Source organism: Acinonyx jubatus, chromosome E3 (genome assembly GCF_027475565.1).
Source record: "Acinonyx jubatus isolate Ajub_Pintada_27869175 chromosome E3, VMU_Ajub_asm_v1.0, whole genome shotgun sequence".
Taxonomy (NCBI): domain Eukaryota; kingdom Metazoa; phylum Chordata; class Mammalia; order Carnivora; family Felidae; genus Acinonyx; species Acinonyx jubatus.
The window spans coordinates 26,206,688-26,228,955 of record NC_069398.1 but is presented as its reverse complement, the minus strand read 5'-3'; the positions used below and the strand labels follow the sequence as shown (position 1 = coordinate 26,228,955).

The 22,268-nt window shown below is 55.6% G+C and overlaps 1 protein-coding gene across 1 annotated transcript; it reads left to right on the top strand.

The window, feature by feature from the left end:
• The first annotated feature begins 10,761 nt into the window (after positions 1 to 10,761).
• TMEM270 (transmembrane protein 270) lies at positions 10,762 to 12,868 on the top strand. Its single transcript, XM_053213205.1, has 4 exons — positions 10,762 to 10,898; positions 10,988 to 11,085; positions 12,056 to 12,451; positions 12,554 to 12,868. The coding sequence occupies exons 1-4, from the start codon at positions 10,784 to 10,786 to the stop codon at positions 12,791 to 12,793; spliced, it is 849 nt and encodes a 282-aa protein (XP_053069180.1). The 5' UTR covers positions 10,762 to 10,783; the 3' UTR covers positions 12,794 to 12,868.
• Positions 12,869 to 22,268: the final 9,400 nt, after the last annotated feature.

Sequence of the window (22,268 nt, the reverse complement as noted above, 5' to 3'; positions counted from 1 at the left end):
CGACAAAAGAAGAAAAGATATCTTGAGAGAGAGAAAGAGAAAGTGGGGGAAGGGCAGAGGGAGACAGAGACAGGGAGGGAGAGAGAATCTCAAGCAGGCTCCACACTCTCAGCACAGAGCCTGACGTGGGGCTCAAACTCATGAGCAGTGAGATCATGACCTGAGCTGAAATCAGGTCAGACACTTAATGGACTGAACCACCAAGGCGCCCCCAGAAATCTACTTTAAACAAACTCTCCAGCTGATTTCTATGCAGCTGAAGTTTCAGAAGCACTAGCCTAGAGGACCCTTGGGGATCAGAGTTTGGACAGGTGGAGTTTGGGAGTTTGTTACAGGTGTCCAGGAGGGAGGTGATGGTAGCATGAACTTGGGTAGCGGTCATGGCTGTGGAGAGGAGTGGATGAAGGTCAGAGACGTTTAGGCGGTCGAGGCAGCAGGGCTTTGGTGATTGAGAGCGCGTGGCCTGGGGAAGCGAGTCGTTGGGAGTTGAGACTTTGGGTGGATGATGGTGCCTTTCACAGCCAGGGAAGCCCGGGAGGAGGATCAGGTTTGGGGGCAAAGAGGATATTAACCGCTTGGGGTTGTTGAGTTTGAGGGGTCTACGTGAAGATGTCCAGGAGGATGTTTAATGCCAGAGTCTTGAGCTCAGGAGACAGGACAGGCGGGAGACAGATTCAGGGTCACGAGTATAGCCAGTGATTGAGGCAGCCAATAATGGTGGGATGTGCAGGGAGAGATAAGAAAGGATGAGAAGAGAAGGATGGAACCTGAGGACCCCTAACCCTTCAGGGTGGAAGAGGAGTGTCTAGGAGAGCTGGAGAAAACCCAGAGAAGTTGGGAAGGATGCCAAGAACAGAAGAGTCTCAAAGAGATGAGGAATGGCCAACACTGAGGCGTGTCAAGAGGTGGCGTAAAATGAGGCTTTGGAAGTGAGCCCTGGATATAGGGATGTGGAGGTCTTTGGGGGCCAAGGGAGACCCTGACAGCATACACCGGTGGCCAAATTTACCACCTCTCCCTGAGTTAGACAACGTGCCCCAGCCTCCCTTGTATGTTGGCGTGTCCGTGTGGTTGAATTCCGGCCGATAGAAGGCAGATCTCGGTAAAGTGCTTTATTTCCAGACCTGGACCATAAACACTTCCTATCCAATCCTCCATGGAACAGGGTCCAGGCGTCCAGAGGAGAGTGGGGCTGCCAGACGACGAAGTCAGGGACCCTAAATGATTGTGTGTAGTGCAATCCACCTCCCCCGCCCCCACCTGCATGGGACTGTAACATGAACAAGAAACCCACTTCATTGTGTTGAGCCACGATTTCAGGATTGTCCGTTACAATAACGTCATTTCCCTTCATTGACACGGTGACCTTGGCAAGAGCAGTTTTGGGGGAGTGGAGGTAGGGGAGGAAACCCAGATGTCAGCTGTCACCTGCCAAGATCCAAACCCAAATCTGTTTTAGTCCAACGGTGTCCGGTGAATGTGTCGTGAGTCCGTTGTGCTCAGCTGACAGAACAGAATACGTGCGAAGCTGCAGCTAAAACACAGAGAGATTTACGAGACTCGTACAGAAAGCTGAGACTGGGCAGTCGGGTCAGAGGCTCACTTATGCCATCAGTGACCCAGGCTTTTGTCATCTTCCTTCTCTGCCACCTTTTGCACGGAGGCCTTTGCGCTCCTGACTGTCACCTCTTCATGGCTGCTGCACCTCCCAACAGGACAGGATGAAGGGGAAAGGGCAAAACGCTAGGCCAGCTCAGACTATTCATCATCACAAAAGCCTTATTGGAAGCCCAGGGCCAGGAGTTCTTCATCCCATCGGCCAGTTTCGGTCACATCGTCACCCCAGAGTGGTCACTAGCAGGTGAGTCGGGAGGGGGAGATTGGGGGTGGGGACTGGCTCAGTCATCGGACAGCGTGGGCCTCATCTCTATAGCCTCATGTTTCATTTAGGCCAATAAATATTTATTGTGCACCTAATGTTTATCAGGCCCTGGGCAGGGCACTGGAGTCACAGGGGTGAGTCAGAAACAGCCCCCACTCTACCCCGGTCCAGCAGGGTGGGGGAGATGGGTGTCTTCTCCTGTTCGGGCTCTGGGCACTGCCTCCTCAGTATCTGTGTTCAGGCTTTTCCTTCTAAGCACCCCTCCCACCCCCCACCACTGGGTGTCCAGGGCCACTCCTTTGTCTGGGGTTAACGTAGGTGGGCACTATGGGGTTGAAAGATGTCGTCACAAGGAATGTCCCCTTAGGTAAGGTGGATAGCCCCAAAGGTGGTCCTGTTGGACCATCAGAGGGTGGCCTGGGTGGCTCCATGACAGAACTTGGGGAGGCCCTGGGGGGCCAGCATATCTGTCCCCACAGCCCCTCGGTATCTCCACTCGGTGGTACCCCACTTGCTGACGGGGGCTGTGTGGTTTGTGGGCACCAACATGGCTTCTATAGCAATGGCTCCTAGGCCGTGATGGAGAATGAGACTTGCCATGCGGGGTACTGGTGGGGGCTCCCAGGCTTGGACCCCAGGCCTGACCAGCTTCTCTCCCCAGGGCCCACTCCATTCCTCCCCTTCCAGAGCCTGGGAAATTGTCCCAGCCTCAAGGGCAGGAGGCCCTTCTCTGACGCATCAACTGTTCTTGCTCCCTGTCATAAGCCCCCTTAAGTCCAACGCTTTGGAACTCCAAAGCCTTTCCTGTGCCTTTTGCTGATAATGACCCTCCTCTGGAGCAGTGGACACCATCCAGACCGCCCCCCAAAACTAGTCTGGGGTGAAAAGCAGGAGTTCATGTTTCAAAACTATTGTCTAACCTCACAGATGTACAAGCCGGAGGCCAAGGGCTGCAGGTGGCTGAGGACGGGGGGGGGGGGGGGGGGGGTGTGTCATCCTGTGGCCAGAGTGGGCAGCGGGAAAGGGTCAAGCGGACAAGGGTGAGGCCACGTTAGGCCAAGATGGCCCACACACAAGACATGGTGGTCGATGCCAATGGGCAAGAGCTCTGGGGGAAGGCACGGCTTCCGGGGGCCAGGCGTGGGAGGGTGGGAGGTGCGCATGCATGAGGCCGTGGGGGTCAGTCGGGATGCTTCCGGACACAAGCGTCAGAAACGCAACTCGGGGAAAGGAGGGAGAGGGGGACGGGCTGCTGATACAAGGTGGGTGTGCTTACATGTGCACCTGTGTCTGATGGGCAGGAGCATCCGCAGGGGTGTGGCTGATGTGTGCAGGGGCCCAGGCCACAAGGGGCCCGGCCACCAGGCTGGGACTGGCTCTCTAACCCTGGATGGGCCATGAGGAGTTACAGTGTCAGACCTTCATTTTCACAAAGACGCTCAGAAGGCAGTGTGGGGAGTGGACTGGGTGGGCTCAGGTGCCCAGGGGCAAGAGCTGGAGGCCTGAACAACTATGGGGTCTGCAGGTCGGTGGGGGGGGGGGGGGGTGGGCGGGGTTGGGAGGGGGGTGGGGACAAAAGAGCAACCTCTCTTCCTTTTGGTTTCCTGTCTCCTTTCCTGCCTCTTCACTTCTCTCCCCTCTTCCTTCTCAAGTAGGAGAGCGCCCCACCCCTCAGTCCTGGGCCTTTTTTTTTGGTCTCTATCTGCACCCACTTTCCAGATGATCTCATTTTGTCCCGTGGTTTTAAATACTATTTATACGCCAGGGAGTCCCAAAGAGGTGACTCCAAGCCCTGACTCTCCCCTGAACTCTGGACTCTGAGTACCTGATATCTCCCCTTGGAGGCCACGGGCCTCTGTCTGGCATCGTGCCCAAACCCGGCTTTCCTTGTCCCCACTCCCAAACCTGCCCCTCCTTGTCCTCCTCCTTCTCGTCTTCCAGAACCACTATGCACCCAGGGGCGAAGCCCAAGCCATTATTCCCCCATCCCACATTCTGTCTTCGGCAAATGCTATTACCTCTCCCTTCCGCCTCTGCCACTCTGGTCCCGTTTACTCCTGCCCTCTCAGCCAGACCCCTTGTGCAGCCTCCTCACTGGGCTCCCTGCCTCCCCTCTGCCCCCCACCCACAGTCCATTTTCCTCATAGTAGCCAGCCAGGTGGTATCGATTATTGTTTGTAAAATTTTTATGGAAAATTCCAAACACACAAAAGAAGAGATTGGCACAATGATCCCCATGTATTTTGTTCGTCCCTCAGTTTTGATAGCTAACAAAATATGCCCAACCAGAATGATGTTTTCACAGTCACTTGATGAGCTCACTCCCCTGCTTAAGACCTAAATTCCAAATTCTTTACCATCCTCCTCCCTAACCTTTCTCCTCACTCCACTGTCCTAGCCTCTGCTGCTCCTGGAACATGCCGTGGTTACCTCAGGACATTTGCACTGCTGTTTTGGGGTCTGGATCATCCTTCTTTCAGATCTCTGCGTGACTGGCTGGTTCTCAACTTTCAGGTATCTGCTACCCGGAATGAACAAATATTAGCATTTTGTCATTGCTTCAGAATATGTGAATGTAGAAAAAGAGAGCATTATAGATGAAGGTGACATTTCCTCTGAATTCCTCTCTCCCCGCTCTGCTGCCCCAGGGACCCAGCTACACCCTGAATGGGCGGGACCTTCTGGGTCTTGTTTTTTTGTATTTTTACTACACATGTCCGGAACAAGATAATGTTGCTAATGGGGTTGAGAAAATTCATATGCATGCCATCATTTTATAGTGCTTACTCTGTGACTTCCCCCTTTTCATCACTTAACACTACGTTTTTGAGACCCTTCCACATTGGTGTATACAGATCTCATTCATTGTCACCACCGCATAGTCATCTCTCAAACAGATCCATCCAATTCATTTCCATTTCCCTATTGATGGGAAAAGATGCTGCCACAAATAGTCTTGCACATGTTCCTTTGTTCACAAATGAATACTTCTGGAAGGAGTGCTTTACAAAATGGGGCTTGCAGCCCAGTAGGGGGTAAGGAAAACAATTCAGTTCCTTGTGAAATGGATCGAATAGAGAACACACGCTGCATGTAGTAAGGGCAATTACTGTCTTGTGAACTCATTTCGGTTTCACATGCGTGTGCAACGGGCATGGCCCCCTGAGTCTGAGAAACAAACGGATCTGCCAGGTCAGGACGCGTGTCACGTCTGATGCTCTGGTTGCCCCCGCGGACTCACCGACACATTTTTGTCAGACTTTTTTTGTCTTTGCAAACGAGCATGAGAGAGTTATCTCATTGTGGTTTTCATTTGCGTTTCCCTCGATTACTAAGGAGGGTGGCAGCTTCGCACACGTTTATTGGCTCTTTGGGTTTCCTCTGCTGTGAATTACCTTTGCCTATGTGTTCTACAGTCACTTGATTTCATCTTATCTATCTTTATGTTGGTAGGAGTTCCTTAGATGTTCTGTCCATTCTGGATACTGATTCTGGGACTGCTGTGTGAGTCGCAAACATTTCTCCCAGGCCAAAGCTACCTTTTGGCTTTGCTCACAGTGTCTCTGCACCAGATTCAGCAACAAAGAGTTTATCGGTCACTTGGGCCAGGGTGGTGACAGTGGGAGTGGGGGGGCAGGAGCAAATGGCCAGTGGCTGGAGGCGGCGGTAAGATGGTTACAGAATTTTTTTGCAACAACGTGATTTGAACGGCGAGGTGAGTGAGTGAGCACCGAGGAACATTTTCCTTTGTTCCTTTTAATAAAAGTCGCGAATGTTGAAGGTGCACAACCTGCTGTTTTGAATATCCGTATACAGGGGCGCCTGGGTGGCTCAGTCGGTTAGGCGGCCCACTTCGGCTCAGGTCATGATCTCGCGGTCCGTGAGTTCGAGCCCCGCGTCGGGCCCTGTGCTGACAGCTCGGAGCCTGGAGCCTGTTTCGGATTCTGTGTCTCCCTCTCTCTGACCCTCCCCCGTTCATGCTCTGTCTCTCTCTGTCTCAAAAATAAATAAACGTTAAAAAAGAATATCCATATACATTGTGAAATGGTCACCACAGTCCGGCTAAAATTAGCATATCTGTCACCTCTCCTTAGTTACCATTTGTGTGTGGTGTATGTGTGTTGAGAAGATTTAAGATCTATCCGCTTAGGAAATTTCAAGTAAACAATAAGGTATTATTGTTAGCTGTGCTCACTGTGTTGTACATTAGATCTCTAGAATTTATTCATCTTTATAATGGAAACTTTGTACCCTTTGACCGGCCCCCTTCTCCCAACCCCAGCCTCCTGGCTGGCAACCGCCATTCTTTTGTCGGTTTCTGAGTTTGGCTTCATTAGATTCCATGTATAAGTGAGATCATGCAGTATTTCCCTTTCTGTGTCTTACCTCACTTAGCATAATGTCCCGCAGCTCCACTCCGTGTTGTTGGGAATTTTCCTTCTTAAAGGCCAAATAATATCCCATTGTATCTCTCTCTCTCTCTCTCACATGTTGGAATGCATATGAATACAGCCACTATGAAAAACGTATGGAGGGCCTCAGAAAATTAAAAATAGGACTGCTTTATTATCCAGCCATCCCACTTCTGGATATAGAGCCGGAGGAATTGAAATCAGGATCGTGAAAAGATAACTGTGTCCCCTTGTTCATTACACCATTACTCACAATAGGCAAGATATGGAAACAACCTAAACGTCCTTCGGTGGATGGAGGGACATTTCATTTAGGACACAAGAGGTCTAGTAGAGAAAAGGGCAAGCAGGGAGAGGGGCAGTGGTTGAAGATGGGTGGGTGGGAGAATATCCGAGAGAGGTCTAAGTGAGCCAGCAGAAAACAAATACACTAAACACATTGGTTCTTGGGACGCCTGGGTGGCTCAGTCGGTTAAGTGTCCAACTTCAGCTCAGGTCATGATCTCCTGGTTTGTGAATTCGAGCCTCGCATTGGACTCTGTACTGACAATGTGGACCCTGCTTGGGATACTCTCTCTCCCTCTCTCTCTCTCTCTGCCCCTCCCCTGCTTGTGTTCTCTCTCTCTCTCTCTCAAATAAATAAAAAAATAAACATATTGGTTCCAAACAAACTGATCAAGAAACAAATTGGTGAAAACTATATTTCCCATTGATGTCTGTTCATATGTTGATTTTTGTACCTCACAGGGGTGGCTTTGCAATCTGTTATTGACATTTATGCATTTTGTCCATTTATCAGAACTTTTATGGGGGGATGACTGTTTTTGAGCACTGGGATGGTTTGGCAACTTTATGTCCTTAAAAAAAACACTTTTGGGTGTCTGGCTGGTTCGGTCTTTAAGCATCTGACTTTGGCTCAGGTCATGATCTCACCGTTTGTGAGCTGGAGCCCATCAGGTGAGCCCCACTCCTCTCTCTCTCTCTCAAAAAAAATAAATAAATAAATAAATAAACCACTTTTAAGGCATTTTTATTACTTTTTATGTTAAAAGTTTTTTTAAGGTGTCAATTTGAATCAATTTTAAGGTATATTTGCCCATGTTTTTCTAGAATTTCAAAATTTAGCCTTGGCCTCCAAGTGAGTCACCTAAAAGTGGTTTGGTTGAAATGAATATGTCCACTTATTGGCTTATGAATCAATACAGTGTATGCCCCCTGGAGATAATTTCTTTTCACAAATTTGCATGTGTTTGAAAGCAATTTTGTCTAACTTGTAGTTTATTTTGTTTCAAAAAATTCTTGAGTCAACTTTTCCTTTTTTTAAAAAAAATTTTTTAATGTTTATTTATTATTGACAGACAGACACAGAGCGTGAGCTGGGGAGGGGTAGAGAGAGGGGGAGACACAGAATCCGAAGCAGGATCCAGGCTCTGAGCTCTCAGCACAGAGCCCGATGCGGGGCTCGAACTCACAAACAATGAGATCATGACCTGAGCTGAAGTGGGACGCTTAAGCGACTGAGCCACCCAGGTGCCCCACTTTTCAACTTTTCAATGCACAGATGCTGACTTCATTTACCCCAAAGCCTCCAGGCACTGGTGTGGGTGGGGGTGGGGGTGGGGGTGGGGGCAGGTACTGCTAAAAGCACTTCCCAGACCCTGTTTCATTGACTGCTTCCCACACAACCTCACCTGCTAGATTCTACAAAGTATATCCCAGTTTTACAGATAAAGGAATTTGGGCCGGAAGCACAGACCTGTGATTAAGCGTCAGAGGTCTTTTCAAACGGACTCCAAAATCTTGTCCCTTAACCAGGATTAGGTTCCTCCTGAATTCATCATCATTATTATTATTATTATTATTTGCATTTAAGTAGCTTCGATAAAGCAATTTTTAGAAAACAAAAAATACAAATTCCAATAAGTATGAAGGCATATTTATCATTGTTGTGTCTTTCTGGGGGAAAAAAAGAAGTAGATATGAAATAAATATCTATTGGAACATGAAATCATATTGGAACATGAAAGAAAGAAAAAAAAAACACGATTATTTCTCGTGGTTTCGCCTCCAACAACCCAGCCATGACAGCACCTGTGCCCCGGGCGAGCTCCTCAGGATGCCCCAAGGTTGTTGTCACAGGGAAACCGGCCTCGCAGACTAACAGGGGACAACATAGCAACTCAAAACTTTCCACCAAGTTCAGCAGCGCGCGCAGGTGCGCCGGGCCCGCGCCCCCGGTGTCTGCTGCCCCCGTGCGGTCGCATTGTCGTCCTGCATCCGCAGGGGAGCACCCGAGCGACCTCGAACGCCAGGAACGAAGCCAAGTCCAGAGTGGGCTCCCGGCCCTTCTCTAGCCCTGGGTCCTGAGCTGGGGAAGGGAGTCTGCGCAGGGAGGCATGGGGAGAGGAATGGCGCCCCCTGGTGTCGGGCAAGGCGGCGGCCATTGATAACTGGGCTATCCCACCTGGTCGTCCCCGTTACCCTGCAAGGTGCAGACAGGGCCAGGGCGGGGAGGTAGTTATTGCCCAAGGTTACACAGCACAGTAGTGCAAGATGGCCTTGAACCTAGGTGTTGAGAATGAAAGAGGAAGTGGTGGAGGGCTCCCCACCTAAGGATCCGAGTTGATACGGAGCCGTTCTTGCTGCCCTTACACGCAGCCTAGCAGGTAGGGATCTCCAGGCAGGTACTCCTTCATTTGCTCATTAATTCAACAAATATTTGTGGAATTCCTACTGTGCACCTGGCACTGGTCCAGGCATGGGACACCGTAGTGAGCGAAATTCATGGTCCTGGTCTCTGGAGGTGGCTGGGCAGGAAGATGAAGAAGGAAGGCGACCAGGTGACTCTGGGTTTTCTGGCCGATGGTAACTGCGTGGCCGGGACTAGGTCAGGGGAGGTCCTGACCTCTGTCACTGTATTTCCAGCCTTGCAGACCCCTCTGGGTCCCTCCCCTCCTGTGGTCTGGGCAAGCACCGAGCCACAGAGAGGCCTTGCTGAAATCTAACTTGGGGACCAAGCTTGGGAGCTGTTTGAGCTCCCCCCCCCCACCACAGACGCCTTTGCCCTAGTCTCACCTCCTCATGAGCTGAAGGGACTGTCTTGGAGCCCACAGCAACCTCCTTGCTGCCTTGGCTTTTTGATGGCTCTCACTGTGTCATGTAGAATATTCTGTGGCCTATGTGGCCCTTGCCGATCTCACCACTTGCCTTGTGCTCTTCCCCGCCTCCCGCTTTATGCTCTAGTAAGACGAAATTGTTTGAATCATGCTGTTCCCTCTGTCTGGACCATCCTTCCCACTTCCTCTGGGAACTTCCTACCCATCCTTCAAAACTTAGCTCAAGGAGGCTTTTCTTTTTTTAAAAAAAAATTAAAAAAAAAATTTTTTTAACGTTTATTCATTTTTGAGACAGAGAGAGACAGAGCATGAATGGGGGAAGGTCAGAGAGAGAGGGAGACACAGAATCTGAAACAGGCTCCAGGCTCTGAGCTGTCAGCACAGAGCCCGATGTGGGGCTCAAACTCACGAGCCGTGAGATCATGACCTGAGCCAAAGTCAGACGCTCAACTGACTGAGCCACCCAGGCACCCCACAGGAAGGAGGCCTTTCTGAAGCCCCAGTGACCCCCCATTGCCATAATGTTGCAGCCACAGAGGGTGGGAGGGGGAGAGGCAAGGCAGAGGACAGAGTGGAGGGACTTTGCACGCTGCACCCTCCAGCCCTCATCTGTTGCCCCAGGAGAGGAAACAAAGGGGCAAACAGGACTGCCCTGGGCAGAGGTCATTCTTTCTGTTCCAGGGATTCATAATGGCAGGTTTCCATGTCCAGTTGGGCAGGTTGTATCCTGCACAAGGTGCCTGGCTGAGGTGGCCGGCGAGGACTGAAATCACGCTGTGTGCAAGGGCTGAGGCAGCGCCCACCCTTCTGATGGGCACAGAGGGGCTGAGTCACTGAGCCCCACACTATGGTAGCCTGTCCAGCAGAGGGAGAGCTTTAAAAACATTTCTAAACGGCGCAAGAGCCTCCTCCTGCAGCCTCCTGGGGCCACCTGCCAGGACCCAGACAGAAAAGCAATGTGAGAAATGCTGGGATTGAGGTTCTGGTTCTCCCAGAATTCTAAGCCTTTGATCCTAATCCCAGCCTCCTGCAAACTTTCAGGGATGCTCCAGGCAGCCTGTGGCCTCCTGGTTGCCCTGAGCGGGATAGCTCAGCAAACTGTCCCCTTTCCTGCAGTCTCTGCCTCTCTCCTGGACCCTGGGGCCTTTAGGTCAGTACAACTTTCCTCCCCTGTCCTCCTCTAGCAGAGTCTCAGGTATCACGAGGGTCTGAGAGGAAAAGTCACAACCTCATTTTTCCTCTTTGTGACGAGGGTGGGGGTGGGGGAATGGGGAAGGAGCTTTTCCATCTGCCTCCAAATACTGTGTCACCTGTGGCCTCGAGGAATCAAGATTTCTATTTCCCAGGCCTTGAATACTTTGGGATTTCCAGGGATGTGGGCGGGCCAGATATGGAGTCGATGTCCCCAGGGCCGTCTCCAATCAGGAAGGGGACAGAGCATAGAAGAAAAGTACCCTGCTTTGTGTGCCCTGGAGAGGCGGGAGGCAGGTAAAAGGGGGTCTCTTGTGGCAACTGGGTCCCCACGGTAACTTGGCCCCCACCCTGCGGTATCTGTGAGGTCACCCTCCCTCTCCCAGCTGGACGAAGGGGAGAAGGGCCAGACATGGAGGCCGTTCCTCCTGTCAGATGCAGCCTCTTGGGGATTCTGCTGCTGGTGGTGAAGCTCTCGGTGCTGGTGAGTGGGGAACGGGGGTCACTGGGGAGGTCCACCCAGCCATCCACAGCCACCTCAGGGCTGTTGGAGCCCATGGGCCTGGCCCAACCTGTAGAACTGGGTGACTGCCCGCCTGCCTGGAGTAATCTGACAGCTCTCAGGAGCCCCATCCCTAAGCCACAGTGCCCACGGTGGGGCACATGGCCACCCCCAGATGGCTGTCTCCTGCATCGTCCCCTAGGGCTCCAGGTGGTCCTCTGGACAGTGGCACATGAGGTCCAGACAGAGGGGATTGGCGTTACTCAGGGCTGGGGGCTTTAGGGCTCTGATGAGGGACTGGCTGTTCAGCCCCAGGACTCAGGTGGAGCTTTCCCGTTTACAGACTCTTTCCCTACCCAAGCTCACTCTTTTCTCCCAGTGGATGGGAGACATCATATCCACCCTGTCACCCAGGACAGAAGCCTGGAGATCTTCTTGGGGCCCTCCCTCTCCTTCACCCCTCTCCATAGCGTGACAGTGATGCCCCTATGCCTCACATCTCTCTACCCCCTGGCTGCCCTCTGCCCCCCAGCTGCCCTCAACAGACAACTGGTGGGCAGGAAAGCCCAGGCGCTTGGGAGAAAAAACTGCCCAGGGTTCAAATCCTGCAGGATCAGAGGGCTGGGGGGATGGTCACTCCTTATGTAATAATTAATAATAATAATAATAATAATAATAATAATAATAAATCAGCTTCCTTCAGTCTAGAGTATTGTAAATAATCACTTAAATCCAAAGGAAAAAAAATGAAAGGTAATACGAAACACCTTCTACAGTCCCCACCTGAGAGTGGAGTCCTTAGCGGCGGGCAGATGAGGATCATTCTTGTTGGGGAAACTGAGGCCTCAAGGGAAGGAGGCCCGGTAGCCCCACCCCCTACGGCAAAACCCGGGGCAGGCAGGGTCCCTGCCTCGGGTGGGTGACGATGGGCTGGCTCTCCCTGCTCCCGCAGCTGGTCCAGAACCGCATCCACCTCTACAATTTCCTGCTCCTGAAGATTGTCTTCTTCAACTGCTGGCTGTCGGGGCTGGCCCAGGAGGCCTGGGGGTCCTGCAGCCCTGAGGCCCACCCACCCCCTGGGCTTGCAGCCAGCCCCGTGGGCCGGGTGCTACGGGCCGGGCTGGCACGGATGGCAGTCCCCGTGTGGCTGGCGTGGGCCGGCGTGCTGGGCTGTGTGCGGGCCTCGGGCCTGGCCTGGAAGCAGCTAGGCCTGTCCGCGGCCACCTGCAGGGAGCTGCTTCTGTCGTGTCTACACAGCCTGACGTCGGTAGTGTTGCTGCTGTTGCTGCTGACCAGGAGGCTGTGCCAGAGGGCCCATGGCCGCAGCGTGGTCTGGTTGCTCAGCAAGGTGGGCTGCTGAGGGCAGGCCTGGGGCACTGGGCAAGGCACTGGGGCGATGCCACCCTGCGAGCTCCTGGTGGCCAGCCGCCCATCCGCTTATCCCCTCCAGGCTCTGCTGGACAAGTGTGTGGTGCCCGAGCTCCTGGCTCTGCTGAAGCGTCTGTACTGGTGGGTGGAGAACACAGCCGTGCTCACCTCCTGGCACCTGGCCTATCTCGTCGCCTGGACCACTTGCCTTGCCTCCCGCCTGCTGCAGGCTGCCTTTGAGCACACGGCCCAGCTGGCCCAGGCTCAGGAAATTGAGCCCCAGGAGGGCTCAGGGCCCGTGTCCGAGTCCCCCACTCCCTGAGCGCCCGGGCCCCGAGGCTGGGCCAGCCCTGTCAGAGCATGGGACCCCTGGAGAATTAAAGTGTGTCCCCATTTGGCTTTCTGGATCTGGTCTGTCCTTCTCGCTCTGTGCCCTTCTTCTTTACTGGTGTGTGTGTGTGTGTGTGCATGCACACGTGCACGCGTGCCCTAGGGCTGCCTCTCAGAAGGAAATCGCATTCTGTGGGCACCTGATATATGCCAGATGACCCTCTCAGACACTTTACTTACATGATTTTGTTTAAATCTCCTAACATCACAGGCATCAGGTTTGATTAGCTCAATTTTCCAGATGAGAAAATTGAGCCTCAGAAGGGTTGAACATTCCCAAGATTCCAGAGTAAGTCAGGGAAAGTTCCAGCAGTGGAACTAGATTTTTTTTTGTTTTTCAGATCCTCTAACCTTCTCTAGGTCTGTGCCCCTGATTCACAGGGCTTTAAGGGACATGAGTTGTTAGAGACTCTGGCCTCTGGGGGGTGCCAAGGCCTCACATTTCAGAGATTTAGAAAGTTCCTTTTGAGACGCAGTTCCTCCTGAGCCGGTCTGCAGCTAGCCCATCCATTCATTTACACTCTTAGCCACTCAGTTTCCCACTCATCCATCCATCCATCCATCCATCATCCATCCATCCATCCACCTATCCATCCACCTATCCATCCATCTATCCATCCATCCATCCACCCATCCAACCATCTGTCCATCCATCCATCCATGTACCCATCTGCCCATCCATCCACCCATCTAACCATCTGTCCATCCAACCATCTGCCCATCCATCCATCCATTCATCCATCCATCCATGTGCCCATCTGCCCATCCATCCACCCATCCAACCATCTGTCCATCCAACCATCTGTCCATCACATCCATCCATCCATCCATCCATCCATGTGCCCATCTGCCCATCCATCCACCCATCCAACCATCTGTCCATCACATCCATCCATCCATCCATCCATCCATGTGCCCATCTGCCCATCCATCCACCCATCCAACCATCTGTCCATCCAACCATCTGCCCATCCATCCATCCATCCATCCATCCATGTGCCCATCTGCCCATCCATCCACCCATCCATCCGTCCATCTGCCCACCCCCTCATCCATTCATTCCTTTGCCTGCTTACCCAACCACCTACTTACCATCCATCTACCACTCATCCACAAATCCATCCACAGATCCATCCATCTATCCATCTCCTCCAGGGAGAAGGAAACATCCCAAATCTCAGCCAATCTGAGCTGGGCAAGCTCAGGCTATAGTGGGTCAGACACCCACCCTGTCCTTAAGCCAGTGATTCTGTGAGAGGAGGGGAAAGGATGGTTTCGTGGGAGTTAGCAATCACCCTCCACTCACTCCCAAGCCCGAGGGTGGTGTGAGGGTGGGCAGACATTCCAGACAATTCTGTCCTATGTTCGCCTTCTGCGTTCTGGTTCCCAGGGAAATTAAGGCCAGATTCCTGCCCTGTCTCCCATATGAACCTGCAGATGGCCCAGGGTAGGTGGGGGGGGTGGGGAGGGAACTTCTGGGACCTTTCCCTGAGTCTGAGGAGCAGGCCTTGGGGGGAGACATCTGAAAGGCTCCCATCTGGCCAGCAAGGCAGAACATCTGCTGGGAAGGAGGGCCCTTGAGGCCTTGGTGCTGGAGTAAATGTGACTGGGATTCCAGAACACACGATGTGCAGGGAAAGCTGGGCGCTGAAGTGTGTGAAGTTGGCTCACCGCTGAGGCTGGGGACTCGGGGAATGGGAAGGAGGCCCCAGGGCAGTCATCTGGAGCTGCGTGGGTCTTGAGCTGCCAGGGACCAAGGTGGTGCTTGACAGGACTGTGGCCTGTGGGGCTTGGGGTACTGGCAGCAAGGGAGGGGGGCAGACGGAGCGGGGTCTCAAGGGCGAAAGGGGACAGGAAGGGTGGTGGGCTTGCACATGGTGGGGGCAGGGAGGGGGGAAGGGACAGAAGCCAGGAGGGGGCTGGGCGATGGGCTGGAGGCAGGGACCAGCAGGCAGGCTTGCATAGCCCTGGCCAGCGGCTACTGGCCAGACTGCATATGTAATACTAGTATTTTTCCTTTTACTAAATTAAAAAAAAATTATTTTATGTTTATTTATTTTTGAGAGAGAGAGAGAGAGACAGACTGCAAGCGGGAGAGGGGTCAGAGAGAGAGGGAGGCACAGAATCCGACTTTGGCTCCAGGCTCTGAGCTGTCAGCACAGAGCCCGACGCGGGGCTTGAACCCACAAACTGTGAGATCGTGACCCGAGCCAAAGTCAGATGCTTAAACAACTGAGCACCCAGGCGCCCCTCCTTCTAAACTTTTACAAAATCACCCACAATTCGGATGTTAAGGTAAAAATGCGTCCTTCCTCCCTGGTTCAAAACTTGAGAGAAAAAAGGCTCCTTTCTGGCCGTGAGTCGTTGCATCCACGCAAACCTGCACGCGTGCTCACACGACACATCTGTAGAGGGGTCTCTGGCAGGGACCCCACCGAACCATGCACGTCAGTAGGCGACAGACTTTTCTGCCTTTGACGACCTGCCACGCACCCTTTCCCGAGGCGGTCCGCGTGGACGTCTTGTCCTTTCGAATGGCTGCACTGAGCTCTCAGGGCAGCTTCCAGTTCGGCCCTTCCCACCCTGGGGTTCTGGAGGGGATGAGCCCCAGAGGAACGGCCTGGGGGCAGCGAGGGGTGCAGGTGGGAGGTGGCCCCGGTCCTGGAGAGCTCCTTTCTGACTCTCCACCTGCCACACGCTCCGGTCTTGGGGTTGACGTCTCTGGGGCTTAAGGGACCGGCGCCGGGGCCGTTGGCCAAGGCTGGCAGAGGGCGAGGGCCTCGCCTGGCCTTGGACCTGGGGTGCAGGGTGGGGCCGACAGACCAGCCGGGACTCAGGACGCTGCTGCCCTGAGCGTGCCCACCTGCTCAGCTTGCCCCCCCCAAACAGCCGGCCCCCACGTCCTTGGCTGCTGGCAGGAGGGAGGCCCCAGCTGGCAAAGGCCCGACGTGTACTTTCCACATAGGGGCTCTGCAGGGGGGCCTCCAGTGTGGCTGCCTGGGCTAAGTGCCCACTAAGTACCTCAAGGCCTGGAAGGTAGAGTAGGTCCGAAGGCAGATTGGGAACCCATCCTTTGGGCTGCTGTGGCTGGGAAGCCTTCCTGAAGGAGGGGGCATTGGAACTGGGTTTACAAGAGAGGCATGTACCACAGGCCCTGCGCTCTGGCCCCAGATCAGCACTGTCAGGCTCTTAACCTCTCTGGACCTGGGTTTCTCCCTGCTGTTGCTGATATGTGCCCAGGGAAGGGCCCCCCGCTGGGTTTTAGGACACAGGCTGACGTCGAGTCTGCCCCGGGCAGCGTCCAGGCTGGGGAGCTGGGGCAGCTCTGAGCAGGGGGAGCCTTGTGAGAGGTGATGGCCTTCCCACCCTGAGGCCAGGGCCTGAGGATAAGGTTCCGTAGGGCTGGCCTGCTTCTTCCTGTGACTTAGATGAAGCTCTGCCCTCTCTGGGCCTCGGTTTCCGTGTCTGTGACCAGATGATCCCCCATGAACTAGCCAGCACTCGACGGGGCCCCACGGACCTAGACGCTTCAGCGGGGAGGTGGTCTTGAGCAGGGGGAGCTGGGTCTACGTGTGCATCCTACTCGAGCCGGGGCCTGGCTCCGTGGAACTACACGTCTAAGCCTTGGCTGTAAGTCCTCCGGGGCTTTCTGAGGCCCTGGCATCCGGGGACTGGGGTTTGGGAGAAAAGAGGGAGGGCAAGACCCTGCCCCTGGCTGCCCCTCGCACGCAGTGGGCAGATCAGAGGCCTTGGAGTCAGAAAGCCTCAGGGGTTTGAATCCTGGATCCACAGCTTCCTGGCTGCATAACCTTAGGCAAGTCCCTGAACCCTGTGAGCCTCAGTTTCCCCACCTATGAACAGGCATGATCACAGCACGTCCGGCCTCGCAGGACTGTCATCGGGTCTGTGCGTGAGGCAGGAGGGACTGGGTACCCCAGCTCCCTCTGCTGCCTTCCCAGGGGCTGCGGCTCCCCGTTCTGAGGCCTAGGGCAAGGGCGGTCAGTCCATCTGCCTCAGGCTTCTGTGTGTGTGTGTGTGGAGGGGCCCTGGCCCGCCGGAGGAAAACAAGTGGGGGGCAGTGAGGAGGGGGGGACTGTGGGCAGGGTGGGGGGAATTGGCTGAAGGGCCGGCCAGCAGCTCCACGCAATCTGTCTGCTATGCAGTCCCGGGCCTGGCCTGTATTTATTTATGCTGAGCGTATATTTATATCAGCCCCTTTCTCATTAATAGGGCAGGAAATGGCTGGAATTGTTACATACCTGGCCGCCCAGGGGTCCCGCTCCGCCAAGGCACACAGGGCGCTGGCTGCCCGGCCACGACTGCGAGGGGCCCCCTCCTCAGTCCCCGGCCTGAGTCCCTGGCCTTTCACTGACCTCGCTTTGCATCGACCCCCCTTCGCTTCCTTGAGTTCCTACTCCGTGCTCCCCCCACCCCCGCCCAGCATACAGCCCTGGGAAAAGCGGGTTCATTTTCTGGCTGTTCCCTGTCCCCCAGCTCCTGACCCCCTCCCAACCTCAGGGGAGACAGAAGTGTGAGGTGCCATCCAGGTCCAGCTTACAGAATGGGGGAGCACTGGGCAGACGGAAGGCAGAGCTTCAGAGTGAGAAATCAGGGTCCCCTGATTTGGGCATGGGGTCCTGGAGCCCTGGGGTGGGGTGTGGGCAGAAGAGAAAGTGATGGGGTAGTGAGAGCCCTCCCGAGGTCCCAGGGGCTCTGCTCCCCAGCAAAGCCAGGCTACACGTCCACCAGGATGCACCCTGCAGGTCATAGGACCCCCGTGCATCTGACAGGGGCCCGACAGGGGGTGGGGGCTCATCCTCATCCCGTCCTCCTGGCCACCGTGGCCAACCGAGGCTTCCTTGCCGGCGGCCCAGCAGCCCCCTCCCTGGCCTTCACGGCTGCACTCGGAAGCAAGCCAGAGTCTGTTGGGCCTGGGCCCCAGGTGGGGCTGCCGAGGCTGAGAGGCGCAGCCCCCTCCCCAGAACGCTGTCCTGACATAACCAATTCGTTTCTGTGCCTCGGCCCGCTCCCCCAGCCGGTGTCCCCTCCCAGGCCAGGCTGTGCTGTCCTGCTGTCCCTCCCCTGGGTGGCTTTGCTGGGGTGGGGTTAGAAGGAGCCTGCAGGATGCCCACCTGCCCTGGGGGGGGGGGGGCGGTAGCTGTGCCTGTTACCCTCCCCGCAGCTGGGGCCCACGAGCTGTATCCACTCAGAGCCTTTTCCTAGGCCAGGTCTCCTGGTGGCTCCCCTGTGCTCAGCTGGGCCTGGCCTCCGACTTCTGCCCCCTGCAGCCTCAGTGCCCTCCCGGCTCAGAGGCCAGAGCGGGGCCAGTGTGCAGATATGGTGACTAAAGCTTAGAGGCGAGGGCCTTTCCTGAGGGCCTGCCCTTTGCCCTTACCCCGCGCTGTCAGCAGTACATCTAGGGCCTGGGGCAAGGGGGTGGGAGGGGTGCGGCTCCTGACCTTGAGGAGGGGACACTGAGAACCTCCAGTTCTCTAGGCCGGAGCCCCCCTGGGTGGTGGGAGCGGCTGCTGCATGCCTGGGGCTCAGGCAGGGGTCTCTGGGTTTGTGGCCGTCCCACCATAAAGGGCAGATGTGCTATATGGGGACAGGAGAGCCAGGCCCCAGGTAGAGCGCCACGCCTGGGTTCCTTCTCCCCAGACGCCATGTTGAGCCACCAGCCTGCACAGCCCCATGTCCGAGCCCGAGCCCTGGCCAGCGACAGGTGCCTGGTGCTCCTCCAGCCCTGCCTGGCTCTGCCTGGCCTGGCCAGGTGGTCTCAGACAGGTGGCTCCTCTGGGAGCTGCCTGTTTGGAAGATGAGGACCCCACACCCTGCACGGGAGCTGTGAGGCCCCGATGAGGCAGGTGAGGGGCTTACACAGGATCCGGCACATGGTGGGTGCTCAGCAAATAGGAATATCTCTTCTGTCACCTCCACGTGGCGGCTAAGTGCCTGGGGCCTGGGGCTCAGCGGTCAGCTCGGGTCCTCTGCTCGGCCGTGTTCCCGTCCCTCCACGTCCCAAATGGACTAGGGGGGAGGCTGAGGGGCGGCCAGCTCCTCGGAGATTCCCCTGGGGCTGGACTATGTCGCCCACCCCACAGACCCCGTCTCAAAGGTCAGGGCAGTGTCTCCTCCCGATGCTTGAACTAGGAGGTCCAGGTCACCTAACTGTGGGAGCCTGGGAGCATCTGTGTGGGAGGGAGAGGCAAGCATCCGTCCCCGAAGTGTCCTCTCCCTCAGACCCTCTGCTTCAAGTTGGGGTCCTGCCTGTCCCTGGCTTGTGTGACCCTGGACAGGTCATTGGGCCGTCCCTGCTCATGCAATGAGGCGTAAGCCTTCAGGCTCTGTTGCTCCTGAGTCAGAGTCAGAACCCCTCTTGGCCCTGGGGTTTGGGGTGCTGGAGAGGGTAAGTGTGGAGGCCCCTTGTTCCAGCCCCCGAAGCCCCAGGCCCCCACGTCCGGCTGCTGCAGCTGAGCGCTGCAGGGAATAGATAGACCTTGGGGATAGACCGCATCCGTCTGGAGCTGTGTCCACCCCCACCCCAGACCCACATCTGGAGCCCAAAGCCGGCTAGCCGGCTAAACATGGAGCATCTGGGCCCCGAAGAGCCTGCTCCCAGGTTAATGCGGCCCATCTGGGCCCCTGGTTGCTGCTCCGCCCTGTCTCCACAGCGGATGCTGGTGCACATCTGGAGGGCTGGAGCCCTGTGGTCGCTCCGCCTTCCCGTGCTGCCTGGGGTTCCCTCCCCGAGGCCGGGGTCTTACGCACAGAGGGCTCATTCTTCCTTTCTGGATGACACGGCTCCTAGGACTTCCCCTGGGAGCTGTCTCGGGAGTAGCCCAGTTTTGACATAACGTGGACACATGTCCCTTGCCAGAAGTGGTGACAGCTGCCACTCTGCAGCAACTCACCCTGCAGCCCTTGGCATCGCTTGAAAGAGCCTCTGGGGCCCCCAGCGTCATCTGCCCGCCTGCCCCTCCCCACGGCGCCCAGGGTGCCGCGGGGCGTGTCACTAGCTCTGGGGGACCATCCTGGGTCCCTGTCACGAAGCCCACCTCACACGCTGTGTCTGGCTGTCACTTCCCTTCTCTTCCTCAATTCCCAGCCAATGGGGGTGCTCAGCAGGATGGGGGCAGACGTCTCCCCAGAGGCCCCAGACTCAGAGAGGAGAGCTTAGAAAAGGAGGTTGCCCGAGGGAAGCAGGCTGCCATGCAGCACAGACTTCGTGGGGGCAGCCAGGGGGGAGGGATGCAGGCCTGGGTTGGAGGAAACTTGTGGGTCATGGGAATTGCCCAGTGGAGGCCTGGACTGGTTCCTCCTCAGACTGCCCTTCTGACCTCAATGGGGACATGGGGCCCTAATGAGTAAGGCGTAGGAGCCTTGTCACTGTCATTGGGCTAGTGAGCTCCTAGTGCCAGGCCCAAGCCCCATTATTCCAAGATTCTAGGCTTCTGAAATGCTGCCTTCTCAGACTCTGAGCTTCCTGTGACCGGAGGTACAAACAGCTACCAGGTACATAGGACGGAGGGAGGAAGTCGGGGGGAGAGCGCCCTGAGAATGCAGGCAAGTGTCTCTAGCCTGTGGCCTGGGCCGAAGGCCTTGCTGTCTCCCTGCCCGGAATGCTCTCTGCTCCGCCGCTGGCCCAGCCTCCGAGGCCTGGGGGTGTGAGCACAGAGCCCGCCGATTTTGCATCCTGTGGTCAAGCTTTATCAGAGCATCACTGGCCCCAGTTGAAAGGAATCCTTCAATGCCGTAGCCTCCAGCCCGGAGGACCCGGGGCATCAGGCAGTTGAAACCGCAGAGCTTCATGCCTCCTTCTCTACCTCCTTTACCCACGGAAAATTTGACTCAACAAACATTCAAGACGGAGACACAAATTAAAAAAATCACAAGGGGTAGCATTTATTGAGTCTTTACTGTGGGCCAGATACCGTTCTGAGGGCTTTGCTTGTGTTAACTCATTCCAGCCTCCCTTGTGAGGAAGGTACCGTTGTTATCACCGACCCATTTTCCAGACGGGGAGCCTGAGGCTTCAGGTCCACTTAGCCTTTGGGTGGCAGAGCTGGGTTCAAATCAGGCAGTCTGGCTCCAAAGCCGGGTCCTTGACCACTGCTCCTCATTGCCTCTCTGCATGTGGGCGGGCACGGGTTGGGGGTGGGATATGGAGACAGAGATGGAGAAGGGACAGAGTGAGGCAGAGACAGGGGTGGGTTTTAGGTCCTGGCAAGTGATGCTGCTGTCCCCAGCCCAGGAGGAAAAGCACCACCAGCTCATCCACAGGGACCATCTTGTCCCGTCTCCCCAGGCCCTTGCGTGAGGTGTCCAGGCACGAGGAAAAGTTCCTGCCTCGTCAAGGCCTCCAAAGTCAAACAGAGAGAGATTTTGTATTATTATCTGAGTCCTGCCGGCCAGGGAGAGAGCTGCTTCCTCTGGCCGTTCTAGAAGGCAGGTGTCTGGGGCTGTGATGGTCAGCCTTAGGCCCACCTGCTGTGCTAGGTCTTTTGGGGGGACACCTGGTTCTGAGGTGAGGGCACTGTCTGCGGGGTCACTTAGAGCTTCTGGGGCTGTGGCTGGGGGTCTCTATGAATGTGCATGTGTCGGGGGAGGGGCTCCCTCTCTCTGCTTCTGCCACCATCTGACCTGCCTGGGGAATTAAGCAGACAGAGGGAGGAGAGGGCATTCTGGGACCATTGGTGTCATCTCTGGCCTCCTCTGACTGACACCCCTTGTCCCACAGCTACCTTCCGACAAACTCACTGGGTGAGGCTTGTGCCAAGTACCGTGGGGAGGACTTTGTCCTGATGTAATATCTCAGTCCCCACAACCGTGGCAGGAAGGGATCATGCTTATCCCCATTTTACAGATGCAGAAACTGAGGCTCAGAGCCAGTAAATCACTTGTCCACATGGCTGACAAGAAATTCAAACCCAGGCCTGTCTGACTGCTCTCTCACTGAGCCCCTAAGTCCCATCCGGGCCCAGAGGGCTGGGGAGAAACCATTTCCCAGACTCCAGGGGCTGACCCATGCTTCCCAGATTCCCTGCCTGACACCCCCATTCCCTAGCTGGCTGGTTTCAAGGGGGCTCAGCCGGGACTTGGGGGCCCGGCTGAGTGCCAAGGGGGAGGACAATAGGAGTAACAGGAGTGGAACCCCTCTCGGAAGTGGGGGAGGGCAGCCCAGGCCAGGCAGGCCGGGGGTTCTAGATGGACTGGGTCTCAGGTTCCATGGGATGGGGTGGGCAGCGGTGGTGGGGAGAGGTCACCCAGGCCATGCTTTCTGCATGCATTTGAGACTCTGTGGTCCAGGCCTGTGTGGGGAGACCGAGGCAGGAAGGACGGATGTTGGTCTTGTCCTTCGTCCTAGGGGACTTGGCTCTCTCCGGGGGGGTGGGGGGGGGGGGCTCTGG